This window comes from Bos grunniens, chromosome 15, assembly GCF_055505025.1.
Source record: "Bos grunniens cultivar Pamir isolate PY7600 chromosome 15, Bosgru_T2T1.0, whole genome shotgun sequence".
In the NCBI taxonomy this organism is placed as follows: Eukaryota; Metazoa; Chordata; class Mammalia; order Artiodactyla; family Bovidae; genus Bos; species Bos grunniens.
This window is the reverse complement of record NC_141179.1, coordinates 57117204-57133663: the sequence shown is the minus strand read 5'-3', so window position 1 is coordinate 57133663 and position 16460 is coordinate 57117204. Positions and strand designations below refer to the sequence as shown.

Genomic DNA, 16460 nt, shown 5'->3' with positions numbered 1-16460 from the left:
GCCATGCGAGCAGAAGGCTGGTTGACCGGGGAGTCTGGCCCAGGCCACTCTCCTCCCCTGGCTGTGAGCTGAAGCCCTCGAGGGAGGGACGGGAGGCAAGAGGGCTGGGGTTACCTGAGAACTTGTAGGCTTCATAAAACCTGGAGAAGAGCAAGGGCCACTTGAAGCGGGCATAGTTGACCACATCCTCTTTGACCTTCTGAGCATCAGTTCTCCTCTGGGCATAAATTCCCTGGAGGCGCACAGACAAGGACAGGGGAGAAAAGACATGGCACAAGCTCTGTCCCTGTCCCCAAAGCCAGAAGCGGGCCCTGGGCCACTATGTCCTTGTATGCACCCGGCCTCACCTCACCCCACCAGCCCACAGCATCCCCATCGCTCCGTCTTCCTCCAATTCCACCAACAGCAGTGAGCCATTGAGACACAAGGGCAGTGGGCAGGAGAGGTGTTTGGGGAACAAGAACATGAGTGGCTAAGTGTGGGGGAGCGGTGCCAGGCATGACCAAGAAGAGGGAGTGGGAAATGGGTGGGCAGGAGCCAGGTCATACAGAACTGTGGGTGAGGCCACCCATCGCTGCAAGGCTGGGCATTTAGGGGAAACTGACAGGTGAACCTGAGAGTTAGGAAGACAGCAGCGTGGAGAATGATTGGAGCCTGATGGGGGCAAGCGGCTGGGGGACAATCCAACACTTCCACAAGAAATGAATGCACCAGTGTTTTATTGTCTGAAAATATCCTGCTGCATTTTAACAAGCACTTGGTGGGACTGAAGTAGGACTGAAGTGATCAGAATGAACCTATAGTTTTTATCACCTACAAATACAAGCATGGATAAAGACACATGTGTGCCAGCACCTAAGCGGTTGCATTTCCATGCACTAAGAGGGCCCGGAAGCAGTGCCATCCCAGGAGCTGTGACAGGACTTCCCTGGTGGTCCAGTGGTTAAGAAGCCACCTTGCAATACAGGGGATTTAGGTTCGATCCCTGGTCAGGAAACTAAGATCCCACATGCCTCTGAGCAGCTAAGCCTCCAAGCCACGACTGCTGAGCCTGTGTGCCTTGGAGCCAGGGCACCACAACCAGAGAGTCCATGCGCTGCAAGGCAAGACCCACGTGACGTAACCAAGATCCCGTGTGCTGCAGCTAAGACCGGATGCGACCAAATAAGGAAAAAAGAAAAGAAAACCCAGGAGTTGTGAGTATTCAGGAATAAGGGGCTCAGTGTCGCAAGTCTAATCTCCAATAGCTCAGAAAAAATAACGGGTATGTGTGCTGAGAAAGTCACAGCAGCAGTGGGACAACGTTAACAAGTGGTGAATCTGGGTGAGGTGTATACTGTACACAGCAGGTCCAGTTTTTTTAACCCACAACTTTCTCATAAGCTTGAAATTATCTCAAAATAAAACATGGGTACCCCTCTGACCCTAATAATCACACTAATTCTCTATCCACCATACAAGGGGTCTGGCCCAGAGCTCTGGGCTGCACAGGCCAGGCACTACAGTCCGGCAGAGACCCAGTGAGCTCGGTCATGGGCTCCGGGAGGGCAGAGAGCACACCTGTTTTGCCCACAGCTGAGTCTCCAGGGTCTGCTGTGGTGCCCAACACACGGCAAGCACCCAAAATGAAAGGAATTCATGAACAGCAGCACCCAACCCAGAACAGGCCACATGTCACATGCACCTTGGTGGTGGCCACCGAGGACCCGGGGAAGGCAGAAGAGCCGAGGTGGGGACGGAGGCTGGAGCTGCTGGGAGACAGAATGGATGGGCTTCAGCAGCTGACCCGGAATGAGAGGTGAGGGAAAGGAGGTTGCAGGAGGGGGTGGGAAGGAGAACATGCATCTCTTCTGGGGGCACTGAGGACAGGGAGGTCCTCGGGGGTGAGCCAGGCCTAGAAGCAGAGAGGGTGCCAGGAGCGTTCGGGTACAGGTGGAGACTTGTGGGCAGCTCACCAGGGAAGGCAGAGCTCAGGGGGAGACACGCGGGGCTCCCGGGTTAGGAAAGAGGCCTCATGGGGAAGGGGATGAGACACACTGATCTTGGAGCCCTTGACACCTTGTGTGCAAAGATGATTCTGCTCTTATACAACCAGGGCCTGGAGATGGGGGTGGGGGGGTGGCCTATGGACCCCTCCAGCAGCCAGGGTCCTCCCACCCTACAAGGCCTCCCCTGCCCTACTTGGGGTGGGTCTGTTAGTTTAGAACAGAGCTACTCAGGGCTGGTTATGGACCTGGGGCCTCAAGTAAGAGGCAGAGGGAGGCCTGTACCTCGAATTCCCCAGGCAGGAAGTTGAGCCAGAGCTCTTCCAGGGAGAAAGGAGGTGCACCTCCTAGAAGCTTCTCTAATGTGCAACCACCCTCCTGACCTGCAGGGCTAGTAAGAGCACAGGACTGGATTTAACCCATCTGTGTCCCTGGCGTCCAGCCCAGAGGGCACAAAACTCCAGTGAACCGATGTCCACAGTGGAGAAAGGCTGCTGGCAGCCAGGAAGTCAAGGTGCCATCCTGTCCCCCCATCCCATGGATAGACAGATGTCAGGTAAGAGCCGTGACCCCTTTGAGTTCTCAGGTCCCTACCCCTCATCCAGGTTACCATAAAGCCCTCCCTTCGAAACCCCAGCCCTCTGACCTTCTTGTGGGCCGCAATGGCCAGCTGGGCCCACTTCTCCAGCGTCCTCAGTGGCGTGATCTCGCGGTCAGGGATGTAGGTGGGAACGAGGTTCAGCAGGCGCTCCAGGATCATTTCGGAGCCATAGTCCACGAAGTACTGCTGGGAGGCCAGTTCAGCCAGGTCATCCTCCTAGGTAGGGGGAGAGCTCATCAAAACAAGCTCTGGGAAGCTGTTCCAGGCCACCAAGCCTCCTGTACTTTCAGACCCAGCCTTGGGGACTCTGTGCTCTGCCTAACTCACCAGGAGCTCCCATCTGCTTGGTGGAACCATGAGCAGCCCAAGGGCAGGGTCCCATGTGCCTGCTCCTGGGCCCCCACCTCAGCACCAGCACAGAGCTGGACTATGCCCAAGGGCACATGAGCTGACCCAGAGGGACCAGCCAGCCCATCAGTACTAGGTCAGCCACTACATTCTCAGCCTGGTGAGAAGGTCCTTCCCTGGAGAATAGGAGGCCTGGGTATGAGACTGTCAGAGGTGGGTGGATGTATCACCATGACTACCTCCATCACCACCGCGACACTACCTGGGGATAGTCAAGGTACTGAGCAACCACTGGGCTATACTACAGAGGCTGCGGAGTGCCAGATGGGCACTAAGCATTTGCCCCTTTTCTGCCTAAGCCCGGTGCATGGCAGCCCCAGAGATGCCTGCCCGGGGCTCCCTTGGGCTCTGGAAGCAGGAGTGATAGAGAAAGACTCTTGGGCACCTTGAAGACAGTAGTTTTCCAACCAGCTTAAAGTATTTCAAAGTTTTAGCCACTGATATGGCTATACTAATATATTCTACTTGAATATCAGTTCACCAACACCAAAACCATTATTACCCCACCACCACCCTCACCACCATCATCATCACTACCCTTACCATCACCTGCACCATCACTACCTCCACCATTGCTGCCTCTGCTGCCAACACATCCCTTCATTTCCATCCTCATTCCTCCATCTAATCACCAGCAGAACCATAAATGTCATAAAACCATCAAAAACAAAGCACCCACGTCAGTCCTGTCCTCAGAGATAAAAGGATACATGTTTGCAAACTCTGCTCTAAATGAGTGGATCTCTTACTCCTTTAGAGAAGTTTCTAGAGTAATTCAGAACAATACAGCAAGATGCACAGAATAAGATGGTAGACTGAAAGGACCTGAGCTCACCTTCTCTCATGAAAACACCAAAACCACAACTAACACTGGAAAATCATCAACAAAAAAGGACTGGAACCTACCAGAAAAGATACTCTACTTCCAAAGACAAAGAAGAAGCCACAATGAGACAGTAGGAAGGGTGCATTCCCCATAAAATCAAATCCCATATATTCTGGGTGGGCAACCACAAACTGGAAAATAATTACATTGCAGAAGCTTTTCCACAGGAGTGAGAGTTCTGAGTCTCATATCAGGCTCCCCAGTGTGGGGGTCTGACGAAGGGAGGAAAAGCCCCCAGAGCATTTGGCTTTGAAGGCCACCTGGGCTTAACTGCAGGAATTTTACAGGACTGGGAGAAACAGAGACTCCAGTCTCAGAGGGTGCAAACAAGGTTTCACATGCACTTGGACCCAGGACAAAGCAGCAGCTCCATAGGAGCCTGCAGGTCTTGGAGGGTCTCCTGGAGAGGTAGGGGGGAAAACTATGGCTCACTGTGAGGACAAGTACACTTGTGGGGGAGGGAATACCCAGAGTATTCTTTGGCATAGAGTTGTCCTGGAGGCCACAATTTTGACATCAACTCAAAATGGATTAAAGATCTCAACATAAGACCAGAAACTATAAAACTCCTAGAGGAGAACATAGGCAAAACACTCTCTGACATACATCACAGCAGGATCCTCTATGACCCACCTCCCAGAATATTGGAAATAAAAGCAAAAATAAACAAATGGGACCTGATTAAACTTAAAAGCTTCTGCACATCAAAGGAAACTATTAGCAAGGTGAAAAGACAGCCTTCAGAATGGGAGAAAATAATAGCAAATGAAGCAACCGACAAACAACTAATCTCAAAAATATACAAGCAACTCCTACAGCTCAACTCCAGAAAAATAAATGACCCAATCAAAAAATGGGCCAAAGATCTAAATAGACATTTCTCCAAAGAAGACATACAGATGGCTAACAAACACATGAAAAGATGCTCAACATCACTCATTATCAGAGAAATGCAAATCAAAACCACTATGAGATACCATTTCACACCAGTCAGAATGGCTGCGATCCAAAAGTCTACAAATAATAAATGCTGGAGAGGGTGTGGAGAAAAGGGAACCCTCTTACACTGTTGGTGGGAATGCAAACTAGTACAGCCACTATGGAGAACAGTGTGGAGATTCCTTGGAAAACTGGAAATAGAACTGCCTTATGATCCAGCAATTCCACTGCTGGGCATACACACTGAGGAAACCAGAAGGGAAAGAGACACGTGTACCCCAATGTTCATCACAGCACTGTTTATAATAGCCAGGACATGGAAGCAACCTAGATGCCCATCAGCAGATGAATGGATAAGAAAGCTGTGGTACATATACACAATGGAGTATTACTCAGCCATTAAAAAGAATACATTTGAATCAGTTCTAATGAGGTGGATGAAACTGGAGCCTATTATACAGAGTGAAGTAAGCCAGAAGGAAAAACACCAATACAGTATACTAACGCATATATATGGAATTTAGAAAGATGGTAACGATAACCCTGTATACGAGACAGCAAAAGAGACACTGATGTATAGAACAGGCTTATGGACTCTGTGGGAGAGGGAGAGGGTGGGAAGATTTGGGAGAATGGCATTGAAACATGTGAAATGTCATGTATGAAACGAGATGCCAGTCCAGGTTCAATGCACGATGCTGGATGCTTGGGGCTGGTGCACTGGGACGACCCAGAGGGATGGTATGGGGAGGGAGGAGGGAGGAGGGTTCAGGATGGGGAACACATGAGAAATAAAGGAATAAAAAATTTAAAAAAAAAAAAAAGATGTGGCCCCACTCAACAGCCAAAGGCGCCAATGCTGTGATGCACCAGGACAAACAACCAAAAGGACAGGAACACAGCCCCATCACACAGCAGACAGCAGCTTAAAGTCTTCCTGAGCCCACAGCCATCTCTTAAATACACCCTTGACACAGCCTTGCCCACCAGAGGGACAAGATCCAGCTCTAGCCACCAGTGAGCAGGCACCAGTCCGTCACACCAGGAAGCCTGCACAAGCCTCTTAGACTACCCTGTCCACCAAAGGGCAGACACCAAAAGCAAGAGGAACTATAATCCTGCAGCCTGTGGGACTGCAAACATAGAAAGACAAATTGAGACAGCAGAAGAATATGTTCCAGATGAAGGAACAAAGATAAAACACAGAAGAACAACTAAGTGAAGGGAAGACAGACAACCTACCTGAAAAAGAATTCAAAGTAATGATGATAAAGATGATCAAAGATCTCAGAAAAAGAATGAAGGCATAGACTGAGAAGATAAAATAAATGTTTAACAAAGAGCTAGAAAATTTAAAGAAAATTAGAGATGAACAATAACCGAAATGAAAAATACACTAGGAGGAAAAATAGAATGAGGCAGAAGAAAGGATAAGTGAGCCAGGAGACATAAAGGTGAAAATCACTGCCATAGAACAAAAAGAATACAGAAAAAAAAATGAAATGAGGATAGTTTAAGAGACCTCTAAGAAAACATTAAACACACTAACATTCACATTATACAGGTCACAGAAGAAGAAGAGGGAGAGAAAGGGCTGAGAACATATTTGAAGAGATAACAGGTGGAAACTTCCCAAATACAGGAAAGGAAACAGCCACCCAAGTCCAGGAAGCAAAAAGTCCCACACAGGATAACTTCAAGGAAGAACATGCTGATACATATTAATATACTGACAAAAATTGAAGACAAAAAGAAAATATTAAAAGCAACAAGGGAAAAGCAGCATAGGAATATCTGTAATGTTATCAGATGATTTTTCAGCAGAAACTCTGCAGGCCAGAAGGGAGTGACACAATATATTTAAAGTGATGAAATGGAAAAACCTACAAACAAGAATACCCAACAAGGCTCTCATTCAGATTCAATGGAGAAATCAAAAGCTTTACAGACAAGTAGAAGCTAGGAGAATTCAGCACCACCAGACTAACTTTGAAACAAATCCTAAAGAAACTTCTCTAGACAGAAAAGTCTACAACTAGAAACAAGAAAATAACGAATGGGAAAGCTCACTGGTAAAAGCAAACATGCAGTAAAGGCAGGAAATCATTTACACACAAAGATGATATCAAACTCAGCAATTGTGAGAAGAGGGTACAAATGCAGGATATTAGAAATGTATTTGAAATTAAGCGACCAGCAACTTAAAATAGTCTTGGATACATGTAGACTGCTATATTGAAACTTCATGGTAACCACAAGCCAAAAATCTACAATAGATACACACACAAAAAAGAAAAAGGAATCCAAACACAACACTAAATATAGTCATCAAATCACAAGAGGAGAGAACAAAAAAGGAAGAGAAGAAGCAAGAACTACAAAAACAATCCCAAAACAATTAACAAAATGGCAGTAAGAACATGCGTAAGTGAGTGCTAAGTCACTTCAGTTGTGTCTAACTCTTTGCGACACTATGGGCTGTAGCCTGCCAAGCTCCTCTGCCCATGGGATTCTTCAGGCAAGAATACTGAAATGGGTTGCCATGCTCTCCTCCAGGGGATCTTCCCAACCCAGAGACTGAACCAGTGTCTCTTACATCTCCTGCATTGTCAGACAGGTTCCTTACCACTATCGCCACCTGGCAAGCCCCAGTAAGAGCATACATATTGGTAATTACCTTAAAGGAAAATGAATTAAATGCGGTAACCAAAAGACATACACTAGCTGAATGGATACAAAACCAAGACCCATGTATATTCTGTCTACAAGAAACCCACTTCAGATGTAGGGACATACACAGACTGAAAGTGAGGGGATGAAAAAACACATTCCATGTAAATAGACATCAAAAGAAAGCTGGAGTAGTAACACTCCTATTAGACAAAATAGGCTTTAAAATAAAGACTGTTATAAAGACAAAGGAGGACACTATATAATGACCAAGGAATCAATCCAAGAAGAAACTACTATAAATATATAATGGACCCAACATAGGGGCACCTCAATATATAAGGCAAATGCTAACAGCCATAAAAGAATGTATTGACAGTAACACAATAATAGTGGAGGACTTTAACACCCTGTTTACATCAATGGACAGATCATCCAGACAGGAAATCAATAAACAAACACAGGTCTTAAACGACACATTAGACCAGGTGGACTTAACTGATATTTATAAAGCATTTCACCCAAAAGCAGCAAATGCACATTCTTTTCAAGTGTAGACAGAACATTCTCCAGAGTAGATCACATGCTGGGCCATAAAGCTAGCCTTAATAAATAAAAAGTGAAATCACATCAAGCATCTTTTCTGACCATAAAGCTATGAAATTAGAAATCAGCAACAAGAAAAAAAATTGTACAGAAAACACAAACACATGGAGGATAAACATGCTACTAAATAATCAATGGAGAAATCAAAGGGGAAATCAGAAAATTCCTAGAGACAAATGAAAACAAAAACATGATAATCCAAAACCTGTGAAATGCAGCAAAGCTGTTCTAAGAGGGAAGTTCATACAATACAATCTTATATCACACAAGAAGAAAAATCTCAAATAAACAATCTAACATTACACCAAAGCAACTAGAGAAAGAAGAACAAACAGAGCCCAAAGTTAGTAGAAGGAAGAAAATCATAAAGATTAGAGTAGAAATAGATGAAATAGAGACAAAGAAAATAATCCCAAAGATCAATGAAACTAAAAGCTGCTTCTTCAAAAAGATTAGACTGATAAACCTTTAGCCAGACTCATCAAGAAAAAAAGGGAGAGGGGGCAAATCAATAAAATTGGAAATGAAAAAGGAGAAATTACAATACCACAGAAATACAAAGGATTCTGATACTACTACAAGCAACTATATAACAATAAAATGGACAATCTAGAGGAAATGGATAAATTCTTAGAGACGTACAATCTTCCAGAACTGAACCTAGAAGAAATAGAAAATACAAACAGACCAATCACAAGTACTGACATTGAAACTGTGATTTAAAAACTTCAAACAAACAAAACATCTAGGACCAGATGCCTTCACAGACTAATTCTATCAAATATTTAGAGAAGGATTAACATCTATATTTCTGAAACTGTTTCAAAAAATTCCAGAACAACACTCCCAAACTCATTCTATGAGGCCACCATCACCCTGATACCAAAACCAGACAAAGATATCACCAAAAAAAAAAAAAGAAAATCACTGATGAACACAGACAGAAAAACCCTCAACAAAATACAAGCAAACCAAATCCAACACTACAGTCAAAGGATCATACACCATGATCAAGTGAGATTTATCCCAGGGATGCAAAAATTCTTCAATATTGGCAAATCAATATGATCAACCTAATACATGCAGAAAACTGAAGAATAAAAACAATACGATCAACCTCATACAAGCAGAAAAAGCTTTTGACAGAATTCAACAACCATATGTGATAAAAATTCTCCAAAAAGTGGGCATGGAGAGAAACTAACTCAACATAACAAAGGCCATATATGACAAAACCACATCTAACATCCTTCACCATGGTGAAAAACTGAAGGTATTTCCTTTAAGACCAAAAACAAGAGAAGGATGTCCACTCTTGCCCCTTTTATTCAATGTAGTTTCGGAAGTTGTAGCCATGTCAATCAGAGAAGAAATAAAAGGAAATAAAAGGAATAAAAGAAATCCAAATTGAAAAAGAAATAAAATAGTCGCTGTTTTCATATGGTATGATACTATACAGTAAGTCCCCTACATACGAACCTTCAGGTTGTGAACTTTCAAAGGTGTAAACATGTTGCATGTCCAGGCACATAAGTCAGTTCATGTATCTGGCATACATTGTCACATGTGTGCACCCTCTCCAAGTAGCCCGCTGTGCTTTTGTGTACTTTACTGCACAGTACTGTATAGAGTACTGCTGCTGCTGCTAAGTCGCTTCAGTCGTGTCCAACTCTGCTCGACCCCATAGACAGCAGCCCACCAGGCTCCCCCGTCCCTGGGATTCTCCAGGCAAGAACACTGGAGTGGGTTGCCATTTCCTTCTCCAATGCATGAAAGTGAAAAGTGAAAGTGAAGTCGCTCAGTCGTGTCCAACCCTCAGCAACCCCATGGACTGCAGCCTACCAGGCTCCTCCGTCCATGGGATTTTCCAGGCAGGAGTACTGGAGTGGGGTGCCATCGCCTTCTCCAGTATAGAGTACACTAGTACATTGTCTTTATTTCAAGCTAGATCTGCAAGAGGATGACTTCATTGAACTCCTTGCTATGCAACACAAGGAGTTTACTAATGAAGACCTGATGGAACTGGAGGCTCAGACACAGGACAAAGAGAGACGAGAGGAAGAAGTAACCAAACAGATTCACGACACAGGGAATGGCAAGATCTTCTGGATTTGAGGAGGCACTACCAGTTTTGAGGCACAGAACCTAAGCACAGAACAGTGCACGAAGCTTGCAGCTGCTGTGTAGAATGCCATCCAGGGCCACTGTGTCATGATGATGAGAAAAAAACAGCTTCTACCCAGACATCGCTGGATCATTTTTTCAAGAGGGTAGATAGAACTGAATCCAGCAAGGAGCCAGAACCTGTGCCGTCAGTGTCAGACATAAGTGAGACTGCAGCTTGCCCTCCATCTCCTAGTGCTGGTGATCCTTCAGCTCTACCATCTCCTGCCTCCTCTCCCTCCTCCAGTCAATAACCTTCTTGCCTGTTTACTCAATTCCAGCCTCTCTATGCCAGGGGTTGTACTGTACTTTGAAGGTACTACATGCAAGATTAGAAATGTTTTATTTTGCTGTCTTTTATGGATTATTTGTGTGCAAAGTACTATAAGACTATTATAGTATAGTACTATATAGCTGATTATGTTAGTTGGATACCTAGGATAACTGTCAGACATAAAACAATTAGACTCATGGATGCACTCTCAGAAAAGAACTCGTTCAAATGTAGGGGACCTACTGTACATGGAAAATCCTAAAGATGCTACCAGAAAACTACTAGAGCTCATGAATGAACTTGGTAAATTTTCAGACTACAAAATTAATATGCAGAAATATCTTGCATTTCTATACACTAACAACAAAAATCAGAAAGAGAAATTAAGGAAACAATCCCATTTACCATCACATCAAAAACAATAAAATACCTAGGAATAGACCTCTGTAAGAAGGCAAAAACCCTGTACTCTGAAAACTGTAAGATGTTGATGAAAGAAACTGAAGGTGACATAAACAGATGGAAAGATATACCATGTTCTTACATTAGAAGAGTCAATATTGTCAAAATGTCTGTACTGTCCAAGGCAATCTATGGATTCAGTGCAATCCCTCTCAAATTACCAATGGCATTTTTCACAGAACTAAAATAAAAACCTTTAAAATCTGTAGAGAGACACAAAAGAACCCGAATAGCCAAAGCAATCTTGAGAAAAAAGAAAATGGAACTGGAGGAATCAGGCTGTCTGACTTCAGACTATTTACTACAAAGCTACAGTCAAACAGTAGGGTACTGGCACACAAGTAGAAATATAGATCAATGGAACATAATAGAAAGTCCAGAAATAAGCCCAGGCACCTATGGTCAACTAATGTGTGACAAAGGAGGCAAAACTATACAATGGAGAAAAGACAGTCTCTTCAATAAATGGTGTTGGGAAAGCTGGACAGCTCCATGTAAAAGAATGAAATTAGAACATTCTCTAATACCATACACAAATGTAAGCTCAAAATGGATTAAAGACCTAAATGTAAGACTGGATACTATAAAACTCTTGGAGGAAAAGATAGGCAGAACATTCTGTGACATAAATTGCAGCAATATCTTTTCCAATCCATCTCCTAGAGTAGTGAAAATAAAAACAAAAATAAACATGTAGGAAATTCAAATGCTTTTGCACAGCAAAGGAAATCACCAACAAAACAAACAGATAACAGAGAACGGGAGAAAATATTTGCAAACAATGCAAACAACAAGGAATTAATCTCCAATATGTACAAACAACTCACGGAACTCAGTAGCAAACAAACAACCTAATCAAAAAATGGGCAGACGATCTAAATAGACATTTCTCCAAAGACATACAGATGGTCAAAAAGCACATGAAAGATGGTAAATATCACTAATTATATCAGAGAAATGCAAACCAAAACTATAATGAAGTATCACCTCACACCCAATCAGAAAGGTCATATTCAAAAAGTCTACAAATAATAAATGCTGGCGAGGATATGGAGAAAAAGGAACCCTCCTACACTGCTGATGGGAACGTAAATTTGGCATAGCTATTGAACAACTAAGCAAACACACTATGGAAACAGTATGACAGGTCTTTTAAAAACTAAAAATAGAACTACCATGTGATCTAGCAATCTCACTCCTGGGCATATATCCAGAGAAAACCATACTTTGAAAAGATATATGTGCCCCAGTGTTCACTGCAGTGCTGTTTATAATAGCCAAGACATGGAAGCAACCTAAATGTCCACCGAAAGAGAAATGGATAAAAAATATGTCGTGAAAGTGAAAGTGTTAGTCGCTCAGTCATGTCTCACTCTCTACAACCCCATGGACTGTAGCCCGCCAGGCTCCTCTGTCCATGGAATTCTTCAGGCAAGAATACTGGAGTGGGTAGCCATTCCCTTTTCCAGGGGATCTTCCCAACCCAGGGATCGAACCCAGGTCTCCCACACTGCAGGCAGATTCTTCACCATCTGAGCCACCAGAGAAGCCCAAGAATATGTCACGCATATATATACACAAAAGAATATTGTTGCTGTTTAGTTGCTAAGTTGTGTCCGACTCTTTTGCAACCCCATGGACTGTAGCCCACCAGGATCCTCTGTCCATGGGATTTCCCAGGTAAGAATACTGGAGTGGATTGCCATTTGTTTCTTCAGGGGATCTTCCCAAACCAGGAATTGAACACATGTCTCCTGCTTGTCAGGTGGATTCTTTACCACTGAGCCATCTGGAAAGCCCCACAATAGAATATTACTCAACCATTAAAAAGAATGAAATAATGCCATTTGCAGCAACATGGATGAACCAAGAGATTATCATACTAAGTAAAGTAAATCAATGAAAGACAAATATCATATGATATCTCTTATATGTGGAATCTAAGAAAAATTATACAAATGAACTTATTTACAAAACAGAAAAAGAGACACTGACTTCAAAAACAAATTTCAGGTTACCAAAGAGGAAAAGAGTATGGGATAAATTTGGAGGTTGGGGTTAACATATATACACTACTACATGTATTAATAAAATAGATAATCAATAAGGATCTACTATATAGCACAGGGAATTCTATCAATACTCTGTAATAAGCTATATGGGAAAAGAATCCAAAGAAGAATGAATATATGTTTACATATAACTAAATCACTTTGCTGTAAACCTGAATCTAACACAACATTGTAAATCAAATATACTCCAATATAAATAAATAAGTAAATAAAATGATTTGATAGAGATTTTTTTAAAAAAGAACAATACAGCAAGTTGTGAAGCACGTACTCTGCACCATGCAGTCACTGCAGCAGGGCAGGAACACCTCCCACAGGCAGAATTCAGGCTATTCTTCAAAGCCCTCGCTCTGTTGTGCCATGCTCAGTCACTTCAGTCACGTCTGACCCTGTGGACTGTAGCCTGCCAGGCTTCCCTGTCTGTCACTATCTCCCAGAGCTTGCTCAAACTCATGTCCATTGAATCAGTGATGCCATCCAACCATCTCGTCCTCTGTCGCCCCCTTCTCCTCCTGCCTTCACTCTTTCCCAGCCTACGGGGTTGGTGTTAAATCTAAGAGGAGCCTAGATGACACCCCACCTCCATGTGGCTAACCTTCCCATTCACTGATGGTGAGTCAGGGATAGCAACACTCAGCCAAATTCAGCAAACAGGCAACTAAGAACCAAGCAAGCTCAGCCAGAAGATCAGCTCTCACTCACCTTCTCACACCTGTACTCCCCAAACTTGACCCCTCGCACCACCTGCTGGTAGATGAGGTTAGTGGCCACATTGTCTTCTGAGGGGTTGTGCCAGGGCGTGAAGACCTCCTTGCGGAAGAAGAGCCTCCACGGGGCGTTGCGCTCCTGGGCACCCTGCTCCTTGGCGTACTGTTCACATTGGGAGATAGCGTCCATGACGTGGTCGCTGCCACTGCCCAGGGAGGACACCTGCGGGCACAGGGTTAGAGGTCACCCAGCGGAAGGGTGAGCAGGCGGGGAAGGACTGCAAGGAGCCATCAACTGCGCCAACTGTTCTGGTTCAGATGGAAAACCAAGGCTCAGGGCAAGGAGGGGTCTGCCCAGGTCACCCAGGAGGCAGACCAGCCAAGGGGAACCCCTGGATCCCACCACGGGCGCTGAGCTGGCACAGCAACCAAGGGATTCCTATTTCCTAATGGAAGTTTTTTGTGAAACTCTAACGGGCACATGGTCACTGAAGATGCAGAAGGTGTCTGTTGGTGAGAGAAATGGCATCAGAAAACATGCTGCTATCACTGGACCTGCTAGGATGGGGGTGGGGGCATCTCTGTGGCCTGTGGTGATCCTGGGTGTGCAGGCAAAAGTTACCCACATCCAGACCCAGCTCAGCTGCTCTGGTAGCTCAGTGGTAAAGAATCCATCTGCCAATGCAGGAGACACAAGAGATGCAGGTTCGATCCCTGGGTCAGGAAGATCCCCTGGAGAAGGAAATGGCAGATTCCCCAGAAAAGGAAATGGCAACCCACTCTAGTATTCTTGCCTTGGCAAATCCCATGGACAGAGGAGCCTGGTGGGTCACAGTCCATGGGGTCACACAGAGTCAGTCATGACTTAGCGACAAACCAACAATAACAAGGCCCGGCTCAGCAGCGAAGGCTCCAGGCCCACATGTTCCCCGGGAGGCACACACTCTAGGTCTAGGCAGTCCGAAACAAGTCCAAAGAAACTACCATTCCTGATAAGGAATCATAAGTCCATTTGCAAACAGGAAAACTGGATCTCAGAGCCAGTGGCTCTCTCTCCACCATGTTATTTCTCTGTCATCAGCAGAGGGTTAGATCCACCTGGGCACATATGCGTGCAGCGAGCCCTGGGCTCCAATCTCCATTGTATGGTTGGGTTTCTCTTTAGGTGCTTAGGATCCCTCCATGATCCTAAGGAGCTGGGGCAGGGCCAGGGTTCCCACTGGTTTACGGAGGAGGTAACTGAGGCCCTGGAAGGTCAGTAACCGTGCAAGGGTGCCCGAGCCGGTAGGTGGCCGCACTGGGGTGGGAGCTGGTGGGCGGCCCTGGCGGTGCCGGGAGGAGGGGCTTCCGGGCTGGCCTCACCTTATCAAACAGGGCTATGTAGAGGGAGAACCCGAAGCGGTCCTTGAGCGAGACCTTGTCGGCCAGCGCATTGCAGAGCTCCTTGGCCGTGGTCGCCGAGTCCGTCAGCAGCGTCTTGGTGGTCCCGTCCATGAACGTCACAGGCAACATGATGGGCTTCTTGGACTTGGTGGCCTAAAAGTGACCCAAGAGGCTTCCTGGGAATCCTTTCACTTCAGAACATCTCACGCCCTCTGGGCTCCCAGCTCCTTCTGGAGATGGAGCCCTCAGACCTAAACGTCCCACAGCACATTGCCTGTCCCTGGTCACAGGTGCCCAGGGAGCCCTGCTGTGCTCCCCACCTGAGAGGACCTGCAAGGTCCCTGAGCTGGGGCACTAGGGCTGGCTGGGTTGTCAGGCTTTGCCAGGTGCCAGGGACACCTGTCTTCCTGTCATGTAACCATCACAAGACCCTGTGAAGTGACATCTGCATTGCCATGCTGCAGATGAAGCCATTGAGACACAGAGGAACACCCCGCCAAGTCACGTTGACTATAAAGCCAGCAGATGGAGTCATTGCCCACTGGGGGCTTTCCTGTTCCAGGGGCTTGAGACTCCAGAACTTGAGGGTGCGTGCTTGAAAGACCACAGAATCCCAAAGCAGGGAATATTTCTAGGGCACTGGAGTGTACCGTGACACAAGCGCACACACACACAAGCACACACGCCCGGGGGTCGCACCTGCAGCTCCAGCCAGCTGGGCGGCTGCGTCCGTGTCCCATTGACAAAGGTCCTCCTGAGTCGCTCCTCACAGTATGGGGCGTAGCCAGGGGGTCCCCCATGGATGAAGTTCCGCAGGTACTACGGACAGAGGACCAACTCAGAGGACCCCACTCCAGCCTCCCTCGGCCTCCCCACCTGTGAGACAGGCTGATAGGCTGGGACCTGGGACCCTTTGCCAGAGTGCTTGCACCTAGACAGATATTTCCTTGAGCAACAAAATACAAAGAAACCAAAAGGAACTGAAAATAACTGCACAGGTGCAGTGGGAACAATTATGAACAATAAGGTACAAAAAGGCCACAAACCAACTGCCGTTTCTGAGCTGCTGGGAGCAGAGGCAGGGACTTTTCCACGAGCCCTGCACACAGCACCACCACCAAGGGGGTGGGCAGACAACCTCTGACCTGACCCACCAATCCGTCCCCACCCTCACCTCATTTAAGGAGCCAGGGAGCAAGCAGGGGCACCCGTTTCTTGTTCTTGCTCCCTTGTACCACAGCACCAGCCTCAGTAAAGCCTTGCCTGAATTTCATGTCTGGCCTCTTATCAACTTCTATTGATTA

At 45.7% G+C, this 16460-nt stretch overlaps 1 protein-coding gene across 7 annotated transcripts in view; it reads right to left on the bottom strand.

Annotated features, from left to right (window-relative positions):
- MYO7A (myosin VIIA) overlaps window positions 1–16460 on the bottom strand; it is a 105515-nt gene that overhangs the window by 20536 nt on the left and 68519 nt on the right. For all 7 annotated transcript variants that reach the window (XR_015142197.1, XM_086340901.1, XM_086340903.1 and 4 more), the window contains exons 29-33: window positions 15856–15975; window positions 15136–15309; window positions 13769–13996; window positions 2632–2802; window positions 115–232 (exon numbers count right to left, since the gene is read on the bottom strand). Coding sequence is in view for 6 of the 7 variants with exons in the window: in XM_086340901.1 (XP_086197027.1) it covers window positions 115–232; window positions 2632–2802; window positions 13769–13996; window positions 15136–15309; window positions 15856–15975 (811 nt within the window). In the remaining variant the exon portion in view is untranslated. The remainder of the gene's footprint in view (window positions 1–114; window positions 233–2631; window positions 2803–13768; window positions 13997–15135; window positions 15310–15855; window positions 15976–16460) is intronic.